Source organism: Oxyura jamaicensis, chromosome 5 (genome assembly GCF_011077185.1).
Source record: "Oxyura jamaicensis isolate SHBP4307 breed ruddy duck chromosome 5, BPBGC_Ojam_1.0, whole genome shotgun sequence".
In the NCBI taxonomy this organism is placed as follows: Eukaryota; Metazoa; Chordata; class Aves; order Anseriformes; family Anatidae; genus Oxyura; species Oxyura jamaicensis.
The window spans coordinates 23,049,346-23,072,329 of NC_048897.1; the positions used below are offsets into that span (position 1 = coordinate 23,049,346).

At 54.6% G+C, this 22,984-nt stretch overlaps 1 protein-coding gene across 1 annotated transcript in view; it reads left to right on the forward strand.

Moving 5' to 3' along the window:
• The window catches only part of LTBP2 (latent transforming growth factor beta binding protein 2), a 64,155-nt gene that overhangs the window by 917 nt on the left and 40,254 nt on the right, over positions 1–22,984 (forward strand). Inside the window, exons 3-5 of the mRNA XM_035328038.1 lie at positions 4–200; positions 5,434–5,504; positions 9,711–9,948. Of these exons, the coding sequence (XP_035183929.1) occupies positions 4–200; positions 5,434–5,504; positions 9,711–9,948 (506 nt within the window). The remainder of the gene's footprint in view (positions 1–3; positions 201–5,433; positions 5,505–9,710; positions 9,949–22,984) is intronic.

Below are 22,984 nucleotides of genomic sequence, written 5' to 3' on the forward strand. Positions count from 1 at the left end.
GAGGCAGCGCCCCTGCCCGCCGCCCCCCGCCCCGACCGCGGCCCCGCGGCCGGCCCCGGCGGCGGAGACGGGCTCGGTCCCCGGCGGGGACACGGGCACGGGCAGGGGCTGGCGGCGGCCCGGCAGCGGCCCAGGAGCGGGCTCCGACCCCGAGCCGTGCCCCGGGCGAAGGAGCCGAGCGGCGCCGGGAGGATCGCGGGGTAAGTGCGGGAGCCCCGCGGGACCCTCGCCGGCTGCCTCCCCTCCGGCCCCACGCGTGCTCCGGGCCGGGCTGCGAGCTGCGGGACGTCCCCTCTGCGGTGCCCCGGTGCCCGCCGCCTTCCCCCCGGCTTTGGTGCCCTGGGAGAGGCTGGAGGGGCTCGGCTGGCCCCGCGGGATGGAGCGAGTCCGGCCGCTGCGGCTCGTGCTGCAGGTACCTGGCCCCTTGGCTCCTTCCTCCCATAATGGGCCCCTTGTAAGTGCTCCGCACGGCAGCTTCCCATGGCTTCAGCTGGCTCGGCCGGGGGAGGCTTCCTATGAGCTGCCTGGCAGGGCTGCGTCCCGCTCCGGGCTCTGGCTGCAGCCCTGTGGAGGTGGAGAGGAGATCATATGGCAGGGCCAGCTGCTCCGCGGCCGAGGGGAGCTGCAGCGGGACGTCTGGCACGGCGCTGACGAACTCTTCCCCTGGGCTCCCCGCTCTGCGGTTCCCTCTGTGCTCCCCTGCAACTGATGCCCCTCGGGATGAGTGTCCCTGCTGGATGGATCGGCCACCAGAGCCCTGGCACAGGCAGCGGGACCGACCCATGCGGCAGCACGTGTCCGCTCCCCCCGTGAGCCCTTGTCGGGAGAAGCAGGGGGCAGGCTGTGGGCTTACTGCCCTTGAACACGGGCAGAAAGGTCTTCTTTAACGTGGGGAGGGATCTGCACTAGAATGCAAAAGGCAGCTTAATCCCTGAGGTTTCTCTTTCCCGTACTCATCTCCCTGCAAAATTTCAAGACAGAGCTGTCTCCGTGTAGTTTCTACGCCCCACGTGGTTTCCTACAACTCCGCAGAAGCAGTAAACACAGCCTTGCTTTTCTTCCCCGTTACGTCTGATACTCAAAGTCCTTACCACTATCAGCTAGTCAGTGGCAGGTAGGTCCCGGGCTGCTGGCTTACTGACTCCTCTAGCCTTGCTTTGCCGGCGGCCCAGAGGGACAGCACGCTGAAACCGTTCCTTGGGAGACCTGGTCCTGCTCACTTGGATTTGGGCTTTTCTGGGCTCAGGAGGATTTTAACCTTTCTGCAGCCCCGGTGTTGTCAGTCGTGCTTTAGGGTCACATGGAAGCTCAGCTGGGGCTGGTCCCTTGAGACACGGCCTGTTCTTCCCAGTGACCACCCTGAGCAGTCCCGTGGGGTCCCCAGGCTGCGGCTGCCCCCAGTGCCAGCAGCCAGCCCACGCTGTGATCAGGGCGACGTGCCCTGATCTTCACGTTCTGTTCGGAAGAACCTCTGAGGAAGCAGTCACGGTGTGTCCATCGCTGCCACTCTGTTGGCCCGGTATCAGCGAGATGTGGCTCCCCGGGGCACCCGGTGCTGCTGTGTCCTTCAGGCTCGGGGAAGCAAAGAGCTGCACCTCGGAGCCACGCTCTGTCTGCGCTCTGGAAGAGAGGGCTGGGAGGAGTGAGCTTGCTGTGGTCCCCAAGAACTTGAACTCTGGAACGTGCCTATAATGGCTTGTCGGCAGTAGCTTTCCATCTCTTCTGGAGTCCAAATCAGCACTTTTTAAACTTCCCTGTGACCTACCGTCTTTGGCTTCTACGAGAAAGCCGAGCTAAAATCGCCGTCGGTGAGTAACCACATGGCGTTGCTCCTCATGGAAAGCTAGCTGCTGCTGCCTCCAAGCCTCTCCGTGAGACTCCCGGCCTTCCACCTCATCCATCTTCTTACGTCCCTTGCTGCACTGGACACGTTTCCATCCAGGAAATGCAGGGCCCCTAAAAAACTTCATTTTATGATGTTTCATTTATTTGCCAGGTGGGATATTTTCTCTTCTGCTATTTGCACTGCACTCTTGCTGCTCTCTGGTATGTCAACCTTCATTTTCCCTTCCTCAGGTGGCTTTGCAGCCTGCTCTCCACCCCAGTGCTATTTATTTATGTAGTTACTTTGGCTTAAAATCCCAGCGTGGGATGCCTTTCCTGGTTCCCAAGTCACAGTTTTCTGCTGGTACCTCTAGGGGCTTTGCCCAGACCACCATGCTTACTGTGAAACGGCGTCATGTGGCTGAAAAAACTGGTTATTAGCAAGGTATCTCCTCTGCAGAGCTGTCTTCCCACTTTGTCTGACAGTGGCATATCCCAGACTGAGTTTCTTTCTCAGGGAGCGTTTGGATGTGTGTGGTGCCCTGCCCGCTGTGCTGCTCACACCCTCCCATGGGTGCATCCAGCCGAAAGCCTTGCCAGATCTGGCTTTTGGTATTTTCTCCTGTTGGCTCGTTGTGAGGTGACTTCTGACACCACAGCAAGTATCACGGAAAATCGCCATCTTCTACCACTGAGCACAAGAAAGGATGCGAAAGGATGCTGTGAAAATAAATCCTCACGTGATGCACACCAAAACTAGAGGGAGCTGGGTGGAAGCCAATACTTTTGCTACCTGCCTGGACAATTCTGGGGGGCAGATGATGCTTTTTGACAGGGAATCCTGGGCTAACAGGCTGGGAATCCCATACTTTCTCCTTCTCCCCCTATTTTCTTCCTGTGCGCTGGCTAATGCACAAAATCCTTGACTAATTCCTGCTGGGCACTGCCTGCAGCTGTGTAGTCCTGCTTCACCCAGGTTTTTAGGATACCGACTCCCGCTGCAGTGCGTGTGTAGGACTGCTCAGGCGCAGAGGCAGTTAACGCTGATGTGGACTTGGCAGAGCGTTTTCTGTGGCTCTTTGATGCCAGCAGCCTTTTGCTAATGTTTTTCGCTGGGTCTGCCTGCAGATATTTCATACACAGTTGGATGGAGTTCACTGTCCTGCCGTATAAAGGCAGACCTGGTGATCTAATAGTCCCCTGGCCTTCTGTGAGGATGCTGTGAATGACTCGCACGGAGCCAGCGTATCTGGCAGCGGAGCACTGCGTGAAGTTGAAGGATGATGCATGGATTACAGCTAAAATAAATGGAGAAAAAAATGCTTCTGCCGAATGCTTCAGAAACAAACACCGTGTGATCGCCACCAAGGCTGTGCACATGCTTAAACTATGTGAAGCCGCGATCTTACTACTGCTTTCTGCTTTCCTTCCCCCTAGCGCCTGTTGCACTTGCTTGGCTCTGGTTTCAAATAACACTGTGAAATCTCGCTGGCTTTTCTCGCCCCGAGTCCTTGTGTCCCACTTCCCGTGGCGGGGACCTGCTCCTGACAGCGTGCTCCGGCTGCTGCAGCGAAGCGAGTGGCAAAAGACTTGGCTACAGCCGCTCCCTTGCCCAAGCTGAGGGTTATGCTGGTGCATCCAGCACCACGAATAGCACTGCTTGATGGGGACTGAGCCGGGCTGGGAACTATTCTGGAGGGTGCCTGGGAACCCTGCAGCAGTCCGATGTCGCAGACAGCCATGTACCAACACCTGGGAACATCTCCAGTCATGTCCCTCCTGCTGTCCTCCTGCTGCCCGCTCTCCTCTGCCTGCCGCCTTGCCTCCAGTTTCCAGGGCACCACGTCGAGCAGGAGGCAGGCTGAGTGTCCAAAGCTGGGAGCATGGCCTTGGCTCACGTCGGTGCTAGCTCTGCCAGGGGCTTGGTGCCACACAGCTCCCCTTGCCAGGAGGCTCTGCCAGCTCCTTCGCATCCCCTGGGAGCTGCTGTCCCCTGGGTGATGCCCATCAGCTGCCTGGGTACAGTGACACCAGGCTGGAGGGACCTTGCCACTGGTTTTGCCATCCAGGAGCAGCCCCATGTGCCCAGGGGTAGCTCACAGCCTTGTCCCCGGTATTGGTGACAGCCTGTGCAGCTGGTTGAGCACCATGGCAAACATGCCATGCTCCTCAGACCTCCAGAACAGGCATGAGTGAAGGCAAGAATTAATTTGACTTGTTTGCAGGAAGCCACAGCGAGGGAATTTAAGTGCTTTCCCCCTGTAAAACCTACCTGGGTTAACAAAATGTTGATCCTGAAGGGCTGGATAATGCTTTACAAATGATGTGGCTGCTCAAACCACTTCCCCTTCCTACGTGTGGTGACTGTGTATCTACCGGCAGCTTCATTCACGAGCACCAGGGCAATCCTTGCATGCCTGCTACCCACCCCCTTGGCTCTCCTGAAATGTGAGCCCCACACCTTGGACTCTGGCACCTCTGGCACTGCCATCTCATGCCGTGGGAATGCAGGAGTCATTCCCTGGAGGATGCTGGTTCAGAGCAGGATCATCTTCTGACCCTGCTGTGTTCATGTGAAAGTCAATCCAGAAGACAAATGTACAAGTTTCCATGGTTCCTGTAAATTCTGTCAGCAGCTCCAACTGCCTTGTCCAGCGTTAGAAATAAACCACACTCCCGACTTGGTTTCCAGAGGCTTTCCAGAGCCTTCAGGCTGCCTATTTCTGACTTTGTATCTTTTGACAGCTGTACTCTCCCCTCTTCCTCGATACACAAAAGTTACACATTCCCCAAACTTTCCCTCTGCGGTGAGTAAACGCTCTTGCAGAACAACGCGCAGCTTGTTATCCCTCCTCCTTATCGATGTGTCAGGAGAAGTGGCCAGAGGAAGCAGGGCTGGCCGCCTGCTTTGGCTTTGCAGGGCGCAGCGATGTCTCCGCCAGCCATCCGTGGCTGGTGATCGGCACCTGAAAGTGCTGGTGGGGAGGATGCTGTCTGTGTGAGGGCAGTCCAAACGACCTTGTGTCAACGTGCTGGAATTAACAGCTGTGGAAATGAGCTGAGCCTGCTGGAATGAGCATTAGCACAAGGTGCTTAGCGCCATAGGGCTGGCAGGCCAGGGGCGGACAGCAATGGTGGGACGTGGCTGCTGGCATGTCGGGAGGGGAGGCTGTGTTGTCTTCAGCTGCAGCTGCCTGGGATGTGTCCATGGACAAAACGCTGTGGCCAGAGTTGGAATGAGGCCCGATTTACACCACGATGCCATGGAAAAAAAATATAGTGCTGCGAGGTCTGTAAAGATGGCAGGCCTGTGGCCTGCCATTGCCCTCAGGAGGAACGTGGCTCCTCAGCGCCGTGCCGGCTCTGGAGGGGGACACGCTGCGGCATGGCGCACACTGCCGCATTCACGCCGTCCCGGGGGGGTTCTCTTCCAGGCACTTGAACAACTCAGCCCTTGTCCGATGGGTTTTGATCTCAGCTGCTGGTCCATCTGGAAGGAAATATCAGATGCTGCAGGAAATAATTTTGCGGGTGACTCAGAGGTGCTGGCTGCAGAGACCTCGGCTCCCCCTTCTCCTCCTCATTGTGCTCTTTTGTCTCTTTGCTCAGGCCCAACGTCTGCGGGAGGCAGTGCTGCTTGGGATGGACCGTGGCTCCTGGCACAAACCGCTGCATCAAACGTGAGTAGGGACACCACAGCTTGCGTGTCCCAGAAGTGTTGTGACCCTGCACGTGGACCCCGTGCTGGGAAGGGCAGGGGACAGGCACAATCCCCATGCCGGGGGCAGCACCAGGGCATCCCCCGAGCATCTGGCTTCACTCGAGTGGCAGCAGCTGCCCAGATGTTTGGCTGGAAGGAGCTCGGCGTTATTTGCCGCAGGGTCTCGCAGCGTTTGGGCTGCGCCGGGATAATTGCATTAGCAATCGCCGTTCGGGAGCGAGGGGCCAAGGGCTGACTCACCTCCTTTCTTGCTCTCTTCCCCCCCCTCGTCCACAGAAGCCAAACGGTAGAGAGCGTGCTGTGCTGCCAGACAGTGTCTGTAAACAGAGCGGGAGGCCAGCAATGGCAGCATCTTTCTCTCATTAGGGGTTTTTGTAGGAGCCGTGGATCTGGGCTCGCAGCCACGCAGGCTGTTGAGCGCCTGCTCAGGTGCCGCTGTTCCTGAGGATTAATTAAAAGGACACCGTCAACACGACCGGGCCTGACAGTGTCACCCCAACAGGGGATGGGAAATCTCAGGCAGGACTTGGATGGAGACCGGTGGCGTGTAAACATCGCCGAGTTCCCAGCTACCTCCCCCTGTGGGCTTTTCTGCTGGAGCTCAAGCTGCCGGGGACGCTTGGCTCTGTTTAAAGCTGCCAGCGCAAGCTGGACAGCCCGTTCTGGTTAATTTCTGTGCTGCAATGTTGTTTAATTTCTGATCCCATGCTCTTTGATACGGGGCATATCAAGGAGGTTAGCAGGGTGGAAGCGCAGCCAGGGGGAACCTCTTAGTGTGGTGAAGCAGGGAAGAAGTTGGCATTTGGGTCATGGGCAGGGCCTAGGTTTTGGTCCGTCCGAGCCTGGGAACAGGAGGAGGGGGGCCAAACACTTGCTTTAATCTAATTGCCATCGCCTACCACGCGCAGTGACATTTTCCTTCTCCAGGGACACTTTTTTCCAGGGACTTTCCTCTTGCAAAACCTCCACACAAGGCTGAACTCAAGCCTTGGGCAGATTTCTCCAGCCTTTTTTTTTTTTTTTTTTTTCCTCCAGCTTCTAGGGCTGAAGTGCAGTGAGGACTTGGGGAGTTTTCAGAGAGTCAATGACTGGGAAGATAAAAAAAGAGAACTGTCTCACTTGGGGACACTGACGTTTGCTGGTGGGGTGAAAGCAAGCTAACAGAGTTAAGGAGGATGATCTCATAGATAATGTAGCTGCTCCCTATCAGCTCATCATTCCCTGGACAGATTCCTTCCCCTCTGCTGAAGAGCAGGGGAATCCTCCTGCTCAGCCTCCCAGTATTAGTCTGTCCATCTCCACCCTCAGCAGCAGTATGTGTCGTGGTTCTCTGCTGCTTCCTGGGATGGCAGCCTTGGCCGGGCTGGTGATGCAGGATGAGCTTTTTTCTGCCATGGGTATCTTAAAGTTTAAAGGAAAACATTTTTTAATTAGCATGTTGGGAAGGACTAAATAAATCCATGCACTTTCTAATCTCGTTCAGATGGGCTTGTGGTTAAGATGCTCGATGAAGGCGCAGGGATCCCAGGGTCTGTCGCTGGCTCTGCCTTGGTCTCTCAGCGTGTCTTCAGACAGCCACATTAGCACCTGGGGCTTCTCTGCATCTGCAAAACCGAGATGATATTCGCATGCTCTCTCCTTCTGTCTGTCCTCTGTGCAGTGACTAGATTTTTTTTAGTACAGGCTGTTTTTCATTGAAGTTACGTTTTCAGTCTCTGTTGTTCACGCATTGCCATTGATCTACCTGCCTGTCAGCCTGCACAAATCTCTCATGTATCTTAAGTTGGCCTTCCCTTCTGGGTTTGCTGGCACAGTCAGAGCTTTAGGTTAGAACTGAGGTTACATATTTTGTTGCATCAATAAGCAAACTTTTCCATGAAAATGGACTAAATCACCCCAGTGGTACAAGTCCTTCAGCACCTTCCCAGCTTTCCTGTGGCTGCCTCAGCAGATGGACAGGTTCTCCCACAGTTAAATGGGACTGAGTAGGAGAGCAGCTCAGAGAGCTTACAGTGAAAGATCTGCACCACTGCCCTAGACCTTGAGCAACATCATTGCTCAGTCCTGGGCCCGGTGTGTGTGCAAGGCGATGGGAGGTTGGACTCCGTGGCTGTCCCCGTGTACCATCCTGCCTGCCTTGCCTAGCTGGGTGGCTAGAGGCACGCCACACTTGTCCCTGCAGCGTCCTCCCAGTCTCATCCTTTTATAAGTAGTTTTGAGATACCTGTTTTTGCTTTCCTTAAAGCCCCAACTTCAGGAACAGGTGCTTACAACAAGAAGAAAAGAGGGGCTTTCGTCTCACCAGAAAGTGTTTATAACCCTGCGGCTGGGAGAGACATCTCTGGGCGACCCCTAGGCTCAGAAGCCAGAAAGCAAAGAGAAAGACTCCAAATATACATGTGTATATATTTACCTGTTCTGTTTCTTCTGACAGTTTTATGGCTTTGGGGGTCTGACTCGTGATTTTCACGTTTGGAATTGGAAGGGCTGTGACCTTCCTGCCGTGCACATCTAGACTGCGTGAAAACCTTTAAAAGCTCTTTCAAGTCATTTCTGAGTCTCCAAAAGAAACAGGGAAGTGGATTAATCCTAGAGCTGGAGTATTTCAGCTAGGGCCGCTCCCCGCCCATCCTGCACGAAGGCTGATCCCAGTCCCTTCTTTCTCTCTTTTGTATCGGCTGCCTCAGGGGCTTCCAGAGTGCCTGGTGGCTTGTCGCTGCCGAGGGACACAGCCCACATGCCATGCCACCATTAGAGCTGTACGTGGGAGGCATCGTGAGGGCTGCTGTGGCTTGGATCCGGAGCTGCTGCTCCGGTGGGTCCCTGCTCTGCAGGATTTCAGCCCGCCAAGTGGCTGTTTGGCACGGCAGGCCTCCTGGGGTGGTGGAGCTTGCTGAGATAGGCGTTTGTTGGGAGATAATGGTATGGACTGGCAGCCCATTTAAATCACAGCTGAGTTGTTATAAATGACATCAAATTTTGGACTGCCAGGCTTCCCCAAGACTGAAACAGCTCATTCCTGCCTGACTAGGACTCTGTCTGTGTTCCAGAGTCTGCAGCAGAGGTTGATTTATTTTACTGAGGGATTTCATCAAAAGCTCTGGCTTTAGCCTATACAGCGCTCCATGGCTTGGGTTCTCCCTTTTCCCCTGATCTGTCTCTCTTCCTGATCATTAACACCTTAAAATAAAGGTCAAATAAAGTGTTCCAGCCAATGTATCACTGATGCAGCTAGGAAAAGCTGATGGCAGACCAGTTTTGGGGTCAGGGAACGGTCCGTGCTGTAGTGAAAGGACCTTGGAGTCTGCACAAGGACTTCCCTTGCTTGGTGCCAGCGGGGTGATGTGGGCAAGGCACACGGGGCTAGAGCTCTCTGTGTGTCTGTTGTCCAGAAAAGCAGCATGTCTCACAGACCTGCTTGTTCTCCCAGTGATGGATGCAGTGTGAGAACATAACCAGGAAGGGGAAAGAGGTGCTCGTGGAGCCTCGGCAGCTGTGTGTGGAGGTGCTGGGACATCAAACTGGCTCCTGTGGCCACCCAGGGCACTCCTGGGGAATCAGCCTGGAGCAGAAGTGGTAGCTGCACATTGCAGCTCATCCACAGGCTTTCCACGTGGCTGGAGGTTAACGTTTGCCTTGCATTGTCTGGTGAGGTTTCATGGCCTCCTGCCAGGCAGCCCTTACCTTCTTCTCTTCTTTGAAGGAAGACATTGGTTTTCAGTGCCTCCTCAATTATACTTGCTCAGAACATCTAGCCTGGTTCTACCCGAGTGAGCAGTGGTTCCCTGGCTCTCACTGACTGGGTTATAAACCCAATTTGGCATCTGTTAACTTGGGAAGTGTCAGGGTCCAGCATATAATTAACAGCACTTTCCTCCCGGGGCGCAAACTGAAGCTGATGTGCTGTAATTAGGAACACACGCAGGCTTGGAGAGTGGTTTCGGCATGAAGTTAATGAACTGTAAGTCCCTGTAACTGCGGAGGAATTTGGGCATGGTGACTCCAATATCGGCTGTGGGGTGAGAGCTGGCAAGGGGGACAGGCAGGAGGACCGTGCAAGTCAGACCCCAGAATGGAATAAAGCTAAAAGGTAGCACACAGACCACTGCACTCCTTGCTGCCAGGAGCCCCGTGTCCTGCTAACCGCCTGCCTGTGTCCCCCCAGCTGTCTGTGACCCGCCGTGCCAGAACAAGGGTTCCTGCAGCCGGCCCCAGGTCTGTACCTGCCGCTCGGGCTTCCAGGGCTCCAGGTGTGAAGAAGTCGTCCCCGAGCAAGAGTACCACCCGCCCGGCATCGCCCTCCAGCCCCCTGCCAGCTCCCTGCGGAGGAGGACCGGCACGGCCGAGAGGGACGCCTCCACACGAGGGGCTCAGGCGCCCGTCCCGCGGCACGCACCCACCGGGTAAGTCTGCTCCAGGGGACCCAGGGGACTCAGTTTGTCCCCAGCGCACTCTCACGGTCCCTGGGCACACACAAGAGTGGGAAGAGGTCCCACAGGGGAGGAGCTGTTTGCCCCTGTCCTTCGAGCAGCCTACGTGGGGGCAGCAGGGTGGGCCGAGGAGTGGGGTGAAAACTTTCTGAAGAGGATGTGTCCAGGGCACTGTGTGCAGGTGGCACTCAGGGGAAGGCACACAGACCTGAGGTGTGCTGTTAAAAGCTGGTTTGAGCCAAGTGATGATATGTGTAGTGCCTCTGAGGTGTCTCCTCTCAGACTCCAGCCACTACTGAGCTGGGTGTTCCCTGCTTTTGTGCCACCCTGCTGTCGCGTGGGTCACTCCGCAGGCAGGTGTGGAAACAAAGGTGCAGCTGTTGGTGTTCAGAGGGATTTGCTCAAGAGAGCATGCAAGAAGCATGTTGAGCTCAGGATGATAACTGTGGCATCATCTGTTTCTTTTGTGTGAAGAAAAGCTTATGGCTTCAGCCTGGTTGCCGTGAGTCGGTTCTGAGGTGCTCTCGTACTCTTCCACATTTTGTGTTTTGTGAGGTCCCTCTGGAGATGTGGGTTCTTTGTTCATAGAATAAGGCATGAAAGGCAGAATCAGTCCAGAACCTGTGGGTGGCTGAGGTAGGCAGGGACCTCTGGAGGTGACCAGGTCCAACCCCCTGCTCCAGCAGGGCCACTCAGAGCAGGGTGCCCAGGACCACGTCTAGATGGCTTTTGAAGATCTCCAAGGAGGGAGACTGCACAGCCTCTGGGAACAGCACTAAGGAGGCAGTAAAGGCATGAAAGATGCCTTTCCCTGACAAGTTCCTCTAGTATTCAGGCTGCTTGGTGGGGATGGAGATGTGGTAATAGTGCCTGCTGGTATAGAAGAACCCATTTATTTTTTCAAAAGAAATAATCTTGGCTTCTTTGTAAGAGTCCGTGGATTCTTAAACCCCCTCCTAGCAGCCTGTATCTTTCTTGCTGCTGCTTATCCAGTTGCTGGGCCTGAAAGACTTATAGCTGGTAGCCACCATGGCTGAGAATTTGCACATGGCTTCCAGCAGAAGTCTCTCAGTAACAGTCTAGAAGACATTGCAGCAAATTATGTGCCCTGGAGGTGCCAGACCAGGAGGTGACTTCAGTTTCTCCTTTTCCTCTGTGAGCTGTTTTGACTTTCTCTATCAGCACTACTTGGAGCTGCCTGGGGAGTGGGCAATTCGGGCTTTGGTTTTCTGCATGTTTGCTGTCAATTTTAAAGTGCTTGTTGCATTTAGTAGCTGTTGTGTTTTTGTCTCTTCTGAAGCAGAGGCAATGTATGGGCTGGAGACATTTCTGGACACTCACTCTTGGACATCTACAATTTTAGAGGGGCTCAAATGACTGGAAAGGGATGACTGACAGGAGGCAATTCACTGAAGCCAGCATAACTTGGTGCCCAAATGAAAGGCTATCTAATGGGAGCCAGATTCAGCAAGGCTGAGGTGATACTCGTGGAGAGAGGTGGCCAAGGCCATGCCATTGCTGTTGGGGAGAGGCTGGGCACACAAGTGAGCAGGCAGCCTTAGCACATGCCCGCGATCCCACTTGCTCCCGACGAGCTTCCCCATGGCAGTGACCTCCTCCCACCCCTCTGTGTGCAAGGACAGGAGGGGAGGGAGAGCGGAGCCCCTGCAGATACGCCACCTGTTTGAGGCTTTCCCAGTAAGGAACATGACCTCAGGCTCCGTGCGGAGGACACGGGACTGTGCAGGCACCGACGGAGCCTAGCGAGTGCTGGGCTGGGAGTGCTGAATGCCCAGCTGCCTGCTCTACCTTAAATCCCTTGGCACAGTCCCAAGGAAATAGGATGCCGTTAAGGACCATGCCATGCCTTTCCTCCTTCGTTCCCCACAGAGGCTGTAGGACGTCACCCCATCCCTCGCTTCAGTGAGAACGTTGGATGTTCGTCCTTGGCAGTGCTGCGCAGGCTGGTGGGGGGCTGCCTGCACCCTGGCACTGGTCCTCATCTGTGCTCCTTGCTTCAGCCTCTGGGCTTTTTCTCATACAATTCAGTCGCTTAGGTTTTGTCCATGGACAATGTAACATATGGCATACAACTGGCATGGCTGAAAAGTCTTGCAGCTATTTGACGGGTTCTTTCCCAGCTATTTTCGAGTGTCCCCTTCAGCCAGCCAGCCTCTGGGCTAGCCATGGAGCCTGTAAGAGGGGAATCCCCAGGTAGGCTGTGCTGCCCGAAAGCCCACAGCCGAAGGTACGCTTCTGCTGACACCGCACCCAGCTGTGCCCTCCCACTGCTTCCTCTGCACTGCCACTGCTGCCATCTGGCCCCTGGGTGAGCCGGCTCAGTTCTGTAAGCCAGCAAAACACTAACGCAGCAAATTTAAGGATAATTTTCTGCCTCTGCAGCGGGGTAATTTGAAGTATGAAGACCAGAAGGATTGCAAAGCTAGCAAGGAAGGGGGTGGACTTCCCTTTTGGGGCAAGACTCTTACTAGAATGGTCATTTGTCTCATGAAACCGTGCTCTCAGACCAGTCTGAACTTGGATCCTTGTTCTTGCAGTTGCAATTTCATCTGTCTGTGCTACCGCTGATGTGCTTTCTGTGCTTCTCCATCAGGCTTCCTCCATTCAAGTGGCCTGTAGCAACAAAAGGAAGAGGCATATTGGCCTTCCCAGAACTGGGTAGATCTTGCTCAGATTTGCAAGTATGAGGATTGCTTCTTAGGTGTTGGCAACACGGGCTCACATTCACTGGGGTTTGATTCACTTACTCCGAGAGGAACAGCCTAGGTAGATTTTCCAGTCCTCGGTCCCCTCCTGGGTAAGGAGGAGTCATGCTGGTGGCACACTGACCTCTTGTAGTGAGCCCACCATGGTCCCACAGCAGCTGTCTGGCTTGTCTGATTTGCTGATAAAGAAGTGTAGAAGAAGCTGTAGGGTGGCTCAGGGGCTGAGGACACTGGTGGTTCCAGGTCACGGTTGTGAGGTGGCTTTGAGATCCAGGACAAACAATCAGTCCCCAAGCTCCCTGCACATTCTCATTGCTAACAAGGAGGAATTGCGCAAGGGTAGGAGCTTGTAGACCTCCAAGCCACATCGTGCTGTGCCAAGACAGGAAATCAGTCCTCACGTGAGTGAATTTGCTTTCTGTTTTTGTTTATTTGTGTATATATTGGCTCTATATGTGTTTGTTTGTACTGAGGTAGTAATCAGAAGCTGTGAAGTCATGTACTGGAACAATGCTGTAGTAGATGCTGCATAAACATGCAGCAAAAAACATGAATCCTCCCCAGAGACCTGCTCTCTGAGCAGAGATGGGGCTGATTCTGCTTCCAATGTATTCTGAAGGGAGTCTTCAGACAGAGATAGAGGAGCAACATCAGGGGTTATTCAGAAAATTTCTGGACCAAAATATTCCCCACTTCCCTGAGAGGTGGGGCTGGCTTAAAATGGTTTCATATCCTCAGCTGGTCAGACTTGCCAGTGATTTAAATTTAAAATTGCTACTGAGATGCTTAGGAAAAATGATGAAATCTGTCTGCCTGGTGGAGTCCGTGGGAGTTGATGTGGTGCCCCGTCCTCCTGTCTTGTGAGCTCTCATATTGGGCACATGAGCTGGGAGTGCCCAGCTCTGTTCCTGTGCTGTATCGCAGGATATCCCACCTTTGGCACTGGGCAGCTTCTCCTGGAGTGTGGGAAACCAGCACCATGTGCTAGGTGCTGCAGGGCGGCAGAGCCTGTGCTAGACCTGCCTGCTCTGTCCTGGCCTCGGGCAGTCCTGAGGGAGGCTCTTAGCAGTGTTTCCCTTCAAGACGAGCTTCAGCTGACACCAGCCTTCTCCTGGCTCAGCACCTGCTGAGAAGGCATGGCTTGCAGATGGGCAGCTCTGGGATCACTCTGGGGGCTCTGGAGCTGGTGATGCTCATGCTTTTTGCTCCTTACAATGCAGGCTGGGAGATGAGTGTGACTTCCCAGGCCCCTTCATAGCTAGGAGGAGGTTTGGAGCTGGGTGTCTGAGGGAGCGTGGGGACCTGCTAGCTGCTGCAGAAGCCAGGAGGCCCCGGTGCTGAGCTGTTTGGAGCTCCAGAGAGCGAAATCCTGGGGGTGTTAGAGGCCCTCCCAGCATGGGCTAGCATTAAATCCTCCCTCGTCTTGATCTCAGGCTGAATCTCTGCCCAGGGAAGCAAAGCCCCGCCGGATGATTGCGCGGGTGGAGCTGCACCTCAGCCCAGAAGCCGAGCTAAATGGAAACAGCTTTGTTTTCCTAAGGCTGGAGTATCAGAAGAATTCCTGTTTGTTTAGCAGGGGGTGGAGGGGACTTGTGCCCCCGTCCCTCCGGCTGGATGCCTGGCTGCTCTGCGGCCACCTGTCCCTGTAGCCAGCAGCCTGTGGGGAGGGACCTGCCGCTGTCACCCCGAGAAGGTCCCTCCTGGGGGAGCGGAGTGCCAGGTGCCCGGGTGCTGGGCCCGTACCCACATCTGCCCCTGAGGCCGTGCTGCCCAGGCAGGATGGCGTGCGTTGGGGTAGGGAAGCAAGGCTTTCCTCCTCACAGAAAAAGAAGATGTGACTGGGACCTGCAAAGCATTTTTGCAGCAAGCCGGGCAAGGGGAAAGGAAATAGCTGTGGTACAGGGTGCTGAGACACGGCGCAGACAGCTCAGTACAGCTAAGCCCTGGAGAGCAGGGAGCTTCCTCTGGGAGGGCTCTGTTTGGGCAGGGCAGTTGCTAGGAGGTGCCTGCTGGTTTTGGGGTGGAAAAGGAAGAAGGCTGAGTCGGGACATGCCCGCCCCCCTGACTCCTGGTCTCAGAGCCTGCTCTCCAGCACCCAGGAGGAGACATCTCCTCCCTTCCTGACGCGAGGAAGGGCTGGTTGCAGGGCTGGAGGAGCTGTGGCAAGCGCTCCTGGCCTGGAGAGGCTGGGGGAGCCTCGTGCCAGCAGGGAGGCCCTGCCAAAGTCTCTCTCCTCTCTCTGGGAAGCTAATGATGAGAACAGCAGGGAGCAGGCAGGAGCTCTTGGGTGTGCAGCGGAGCTTGCTGGATGGAAAAAGTATATTTCCCCCCTTTTGAAAACTAGCTGAAGTAACTCATCATGGTTAGAAGCTCCTGGTCTGGTGGCAAATGCCTAGCGTGCTCATTTCCGAGGAGACTGGCATCCATGGCAGCCACTGTGTTGGCCACGGATGGATATAAAGCTCTCCACCCTGGAGTGGCCGCTTGAAACGTGACATTGAGAGCTGTGGCTTGGAAAACCAGGTGGATTAGCTTGCTGTCATTGAGGGCTAGCAGATAAAATGAAAAATCAGTGCAGTATCATCTGGTTTTTGAAGATGCTGCGCCAAACAGAGCAGTCTTCATTGTTAAGGCAGTATTTGAAGCCTCCTGTCTTGCCAGCTTTGAACTTCCCATGGTTATGAGGAAACTGGAGCTTCCTTACTGCCTTACTTGTGCTGCTGCGAAGTGTCCGGGACAGTTTGCCCACTGCAGTGATAGGGAGAGTGCAAGGAGGAGGCCGGTACCAGCCACTCACCTACTGAACACGCTCCTGCTCTTCTGCTCACTTATGACTATCATTCAATTTATACTTATGAGGGTTACAACTTGTTAATACCCACTTAGCTACAGGAAATAAAAGCCATCCTGGTTGAGAAGTCCCTCTGTGCAAGCACACTCCCCCTGTGCGGGCTGTTTCCTCCTTTGCTTGGGATGAGACCAGCTCAGGAGATGACTCTGAATTCCTGGGGTAAAATGCTGGTGCCAACCTTGCGTTCCCCGCTGTGGCGTGTTTATGCTTGTTACTTGAATGGCATATTTCCCTAAAGCAGATAAACTCTAATTGCAGCTTTCTGAGGTGCTTCCCTATGGCAGTATATTTTTCACAAGGTGGCCAAGCACTTATGTTCCTTGATCCTGAGCCGACTTTGAGTAGATATCTGAGACTTTATTAAAAAATTGAAACTGAAAAGCCAGTGCCAGTCCATGTGAGAATATGCAGAAAAGAGCTTCCACCTGGGGCAATGAGAGCTCCATAAGTTCCAGGTCCCAGCCCCTCTCCTGTTTTGACACAGTTGAAAGTCCTTGGCAAGCTGTCTGGGAAGCCTAAAGGAAAAACTCAAGCTACCCAAGAGGAGTGTAAATGTAATTTCTCTTATATAAAAATACTTCTATTTTTAAATTGCAAGATACACCTTCTCTAGCCTGGCACTAGATACACTTGCTCGACTTTCTGGTGCTTTAAAGCTGTCAGCACCATTCTGCTTTATGTGTTTTATGTATTTACTTTCTAGGGGGTTGCATACACTTCAGAGCAGCAGGAGGATAGTGAGCTTTTCGGGCTCCTTTTAAACTCCAAATATGGTCTTTATATTAGGCCTGGTTCTTCTGTACCTCCTTGGGAGTCGTTCCTATAACTTAATTCAGCCTCTAGGCTTTGGGAGAAAACGTTCAAGTGCGCTTTTACTTCTACCTGAAAGAAAAATGCTGCTGCTGTCAACTTAGTCTGAGACTACATGCTAGAGAGCAGCGTGCACGGCAAATGCAGTGTACGTGTGATGGGTGAAGTAATACAGAAAATCCAGTTTATAGCCTATTTTATATACTACACATCTATCACTTGGGACATTTATGATGATACAATTTATATAGCAGTTGTGTAAAAAAGAAAGATGATAAAAAAGCACCAAGGCCACACGATCAACCACTGGAGATTTTTTCCCTAATGCCTGCATTGCTTTGTCGTCCAGCTTTCTTTCAGCTTCTTTGTGCATACAGATTATGCTGCAGTTTCTCATACCTGGTCATATGCTGCCTTTTTTGGTTTAAGCTGGTACTTAAGCAAAATCAAAGGGGTTCTCTTTGGTTTTGAGTGTTTCCATAAATCGCCAAGTGCTGGCAGGACACGAGGGATGGATTGAAGCTGATTTGGTACAAGGAGGGGTTGAAATGGAGATGTAGAAGTCCCCAGAAACTAAGCGTTTGCAGGAACTATGAACAGATTCAGACTGGAAAAATATTATCTGTTACAGCTGAAGGAAAAAATCCTCCATGGGAGGAAGAAATCCAGAAGAAGGAGAGGCTGAGGTTTTGCAGAGTAGGAGCGAACAGCAAATTAAGCAGCAGAGCGCAATGCAGTGTGGCTGCATGTGAGGGACCAGGCGTGCTTAGGATTTGGGAGGCAGAAGACCCGATCGCATGGGCTTTTTTCCTGCGCTCCCTGGGGTCCTGCACTGAGTCAAGGTGGTTTTCATTGCCAGAAAATATCCCGACAAATTGGAAGGGTGGGAGCTGAGCGGAACAGTTAACAGACCCATGTCCGAGCCAAAAACTGGCCTGGGAGCATGGGGAGCACGCTCAGAGGCTGAGGCTATGTGGAAGGGGCAGGCAGCCAGTGCCTCGGCCGGGTGGCCACAATGATTTCTCAGTGAGGAGGCTTGCCACAACACCAGAGTGCCAAACTCTTCCAGGGGTGTTAGAACAGGCTGATAATGACTCTGGAGCTCCGCCTTCCCTGTCCCTGTGGGGTGCCCTGCTGAGGGCTGGCGCCCAGGCAATGCCTGCTCCTGGTCCCTTCCCACCGCTGGCAAAGCCTGCTCCTCCCTGCGTGAGAGCAGGGCCATGGTCATGGTGTCCTCCCACCGTGACCGTGGACCTGCTCTCATGCCTCTCACACGTGGCTTTCAGCATCCACGCTGGGGACCAGCAGGATAGGATAGCTCAGTTCAGTTGGAAGGGACCTTCAAAGGACATCAGGTCCAACTGCCTGACCACTTCAGGGCTAGCCAAATATGGACGCATGTTATTAAGGGCATTATCTAAATGCCTCTTGAACACTGACTTTGAGAGTGGGCAGCCAAGTGTAATGTCCCAACGTGGCTCTCGTGGCTCAGTGCTGCAGGTGAGGGAATCCTGTGTGTGGCAGGGGATGGAGAGACATAAAAACCTAACTAAAAGGAGCTAATAGATCCAAAGGCCAGGTTCTTCAACCTGCATACAAGCCACTAGTTTAAACTGAAATATGTCTTAGTGTTCCCAGGGTGAGTGGGTGTCTCCCACGGCTGTAGATGAAAAGCCTCTTCACCAGCGAGGCACACAGAGAGGATTAAACACGTCTCCTCTCCACCCTGTGCCCTCTGGGCATGCTTTTCCCCCTGCTGGCATGCCTGATGTGGGAGAGGCTTTGCCTGCCCTCTCTATGCTGTGTAAAACAGGGGGAGGCTGCTGGCTGCCCCCACTCGCCAGGGCACGAGTGGGTGTGAGGATGAATAGGGCGATGTGTTTCCTCAGGGCTTTGAAGCGGGCAGCTCGGTGGAGGGGGTTGGATTTGCTCACCAACAGGATGAGTGTGAGCTCGATGCTTATTTTCTGCCTGCCATAGAGGGGGACAGGTCACCCCAGCTTCAGTCTGCCCAATGCCTCTGCTGGAAGTTTCATCAGATGGGTTTGGGGTCCTCGGCGTGAGCTTGTTGGATGTTGGTGGTGGTGAGCAACATCACATCCCCAGCTGTGATACTGTCTTCCCATGGGCTTCAAGGCAACGTTTTACCCCTGTCCGTGCCCGGTTGTGTCACAGCACAAAACCCGTGGCTGTGGGGACATGTATGAGCCGTATGGTAGTGCTGATGGAGACCTGAGCCTGGTGGCTGCTGTTAGGACACCTCCAGATGGGTTTGTTCTCACCGAGTTATGAGAGAGGCTGGGTGGCTGGGTCTGGCCGCAGTGTCATGCCGGTTTATCTTGTGTCCGAAACAATGCAGCAGCCCTTGTGTCCAGGAAGGGGAGCCATCTGGACCAGCTTCCTCGCTGCGTCAGCCCACGAGAGCACATCTCCCTGGCCACCCAGCGCACCCAGCACAGCCAGCACAGGCTGCTCCACCACAGCAGGTAGCACACCTTGCCTCCCTCCCCCTCCAGGTCTCTGCTTCGGTCTGCAGGGTGTGCTCATTGGGGCCAGATGCGGTGGTTGTAACTGAGCAGCTGGCCTGCTTCTCTGCTGGCTCCACATGAAGCTCAGAGCAGCTGCAGGCTGCATTTTGTTGTGTTTTTTGGGGGGGATGCATCAGCCCGCACTCCGTACGGAGCCTTCAGACAGCCCTCTGTCACGCCTGGCATTTTGCAGTCCCGGTTGTGGCCCTTTGAGGGGTCAGCACCAGCATCTGACAGAGCCAGCCAGGGCCACCTGCTGCCATGCCAGCCCGGTGCCGTGCCCTTGTGCCTGTCTGCACCCTCCCGGGGCCAGGCAGGTGCTGTTCCCATGCCTGGAGAGCTGGACCGCTTCCAGGGAGGCAGTTGCTCGCTCGCTAATGCAGGAGCACAAAGACGAGCAGTGACAGAGTGGCAGGTGGCACGTGTGGCATGTGTGGCAAGGCACGGGCGTTTTGTGTCAGCAGAGAGCTGAGCAGAGACGTGTGAGCAGCCGCTCTGGCCAGGCTGCACTGTCCTGCAACCAAGCGGGACAGTGACTGGAAGGAGGAATGGGGTGGCCACTCACCTTGATGTCCCCGTGACAGCTCATCTGGCAGGAGATCTGGCTGTGGGTGACTGGGAATCAGGCACAAAGACACCCAGCTGGTCATTCCTGTGGCCTTCAGGTGGGCAGGTCCTGCCTGGCCCAGCCTCTCCCCAGCCAGGAGGGTCTTCTGCCCCACCACCTCCTTCTCCAGGCCAGGAGAACTTCTCCTGCCTTTGCCACCACCCTGGAGAGCAGGGGGCCTTCAGTGTGTCTCCTACTTTCACAGGGGGTACCAGGGCTGAAGGCAGCCACAGGTGGGACAGTGATAAGCCGGGGTGGGCAGGTTTCAGAGCTTTCTCTGCTGCTCGTGGGGATGATAAACTGAGCCAAGATTTATGGACATCGTGTGGGTGGGCTTGAAGTCAGGTGCCTTGTATGGTGTGGTTTCCCCTCCTCCCTGAGTCCTAACAGAGCTGTCTTCCTTGTCAGCATGTTTGTGAGCTAATTGATAATAGGCTTCAGTGCTCTCTAAGCAGTGCCCCCCCTGTGCTGCGGGGCCTGGAGCCTGAGCCATGAATCCCGTCTGCCTGCTGAGGAACCTGCTCCGAGTCCAAGAAAGGGGAAGTTTCTGGTCTGCGGTCAATTTGCTGCTTTCCAAGGCTGGCTGCTTTCCTCTCCCCCTGTAGACACAGACACTGGTGTGGAGGCTGCCCATTCTTCTGTGATGCTTTAGTGGAAAATCGGCAACCGCAGAGCATTACAAAGGGGGAAGTGAATCACTGCCTTTGGTCCCTGTGGCCTCAAGCGGCAAGGGCGTCTGGCCAAGGGGACAGGCGAACGGACAAGACAGATACCGAGCATGTTGTTTGGTGTTTCAAGAGCAGGGGAGAGCCCTCCTGTTGTCCTGGCAGGTTATCAGGGGCTGAGCATGACTCAGCCCCCGTCCTGGCTGCGAGCTCTCCTCTTGGAGCAGCCGGTGCAGGCTAAGGCTGGAGGAGCTGGGGTGGTTCCCCGCTGCGAGGAGCCTCGCTCTGCAGCCCCGGGGCCTTGCTGTGGGGTGCCCCGAAGCCAGTGGTCCCCTGCTGTGGGTCCAGCCAGGAAGGCTCCCCTGCCCTTCCCTGCTCCCTGGGCAAGAAGCAGCAGCCGCCCTGGGAAGGGTTGGCCAGCAGGAGGCAGGTGGCAGCAGCTGCTTCCCAGAGGACAGGGCAGCAGGTTGGTGATGGACAGATGGAGCTGCTTGGACTCGGGTCTGGATATGGGGTTTTCCCAGCTCTTGGGAGATGGATCCTTCTCTGAGGGCCTCACGTCTTCACTTCTGCTTTGGCCAGCCCTGTCCCGCTCCCTGCTGCTGTCCTGCTGGGAAACACCCATTGCTCCACAGCAAAATGTGGTCTCTGCGTGAGCTTGCTGAGTCTCGGCAGGGTGCAGATCTGTTTCCAGCTCAAGGAGTGATTTTCCAGCCCTGGTCCACATCTGAGGTTAGCACCCCCTGCCCACACCATCCAGGATTCACCCTCTGCAGTGCCCACTCTGCTGTGGTCAGCGAGGCTTTGGGTGGGGAGAGGGCGAGGCAGCCTGGATGAAACAAGAGCAATACTCCCGTGGCACTTGGCTCTGCATTTCCTTTACGCAAGATGTGGAGTACACCACTTCAAAGCTCGCTGGCGATCTGGCCAAAACCAACATCTGAACAAAGAGCAGCCGATAGAAGCGAAATCCAGGAAAGACTGAGGTGTTGCTGGTGGGGAGAGGGAAGTGCTTTGAAGAATTCGCCACCTTTGCCTCCAGCCCCAAAGAGAATAGCTGCCCTTGGGTCACGGAGAGGAGCCGCAGCTGTACATCCACCTGGATTCCTCATGGCTTTTGTTCACCCACATCAAGCGTGATCATCAACAGTGACCGGAGCGTTTGTCAAAATACTTTCTGTATACAGTGGGTTAGGAAAACAGTTTTGCTTTTTGGACCCCGAGGTTGTGGTGATTTTGACTTGGTTATTGTGATCCTGTGTGCCTGGTCTTGAAATTGCAGGCTCTTAAAGGAAAATGTGGTTGGTTCAGAAAACAACAGTCATTGCGCTCATCAGGAGCCTGCCAGCTCAACCTTCTGCTCTCTGTCCTCCGTGGGGTGAGAGGTACCAGGTAGCAGGCACCTTGCAGGTGCATCTGGGACTGGGCAGGGGAGCTGTCATCTCAGGGAGCACATTTTTGCACTTACCCTGGCCTGCTCTCTCTAAAATAAATACAGAGCAGAGTGGAACCTGTATCAAAGACCTTTTTAAATAGGTTATCTTCACACAGACATTATTGTCCTCACAGGGAGGAAAGAAGAGGCAGAAGAAAGGTGCATGTAGTAGGTGTGCAGCTCCTTTGCTGGACGTCGTATAGGTGCCGTTTGGATGTGTTGCATGAGGACATAAAGAACCAGATCTACCTTGGTTCTCCTGAATTATGGCAAGTCTCCTCAGGCCCTTGTCGTACACCTGGTGAGACCAGCAGGACAGGCATCCCTGCTCTCTGAGGGGCGGTACTGCTCCCTCTGCCTTCCCTTCAGGACCCGTGCTTCCCCCCGGGCACTGCTGCTGGTAGCGGGACGCAGCAGGGTGGGTGTCCTGGGGCAGCACCAGAGAGGTGTCCTAGGAGCCTGCCTGCTGTCCCTGCCCCACAGGCTGTGCCTGACACGGAGAGAGCTGTCAGCAGCTCTGATGGATGAAGAGCAGGGAAACCAGCTGCTTGGCAGGCAGTTGCCTATAAAGGAAGAGACCACTGCCTCTCTGCAGAGGCTCCATGCGGCAGAGATCTGTGCTGGCCTTGTGCCTGGCTGGAAGCGTGGAAGTGAGTAATGCCGCGCTGGGGGAGGCTGTGAGACTGAATGAATGTGAAGCCTTGGGACTTTAAGTGCCCCAGAGCGTAGTTCTTGAGGTCTCAACCTCCTCTTCCTCTTCAGTGCCTCTTCCCAGAGCAGGTGCATGGTGAGAGGTAGCACGAATCCCCCCTCTGCTGGGAATCCCTACGGTGTTCCGGAGCCGCCCCATCTGTTCTCTGTCCTCTCTGTTCCCCCAAGGACAGCCACTCAGGGGAGAGAATCTGTGGCAGTGAAGATCTCTGAACTGGAACCGAAGTCTCTAGAATAGAGACTTCAAGCTCTGGACATATACTAGGGTCCACCAAATGGTTAGGGGTTGCTAACGCCTTCTGGCCAGGTCTGTGCCGACATGGGGAGCTCAGGGCCCATTCCCTGAAACTCTTCAAGCGAGCCAGTCCCCCTCTGCCCAGCATGGACTGCCTTTGACAATTTGGAGGGGAAAATCTCTGTTTTATATTCTCTGACCTTGAGCCAGCCGCTTGGTGTGACTTAGGGATGGATTGGATCTGACAAACTGGGATGGAAAGACGCCCTTTGCCATTGATTTCTGTGGCCTGGGGTAAGAGGGTGTTACTCAACCCAGTGTACAAATCCCAGAGCTCATCCTCCTAGAATAGAACCAAATAAACAAATTAATTCAAAGCAAATCTGCCTCTCCCCGCTGCGACACACACTGGAATACTTTGCCAACAGGATCCCAGTAGGA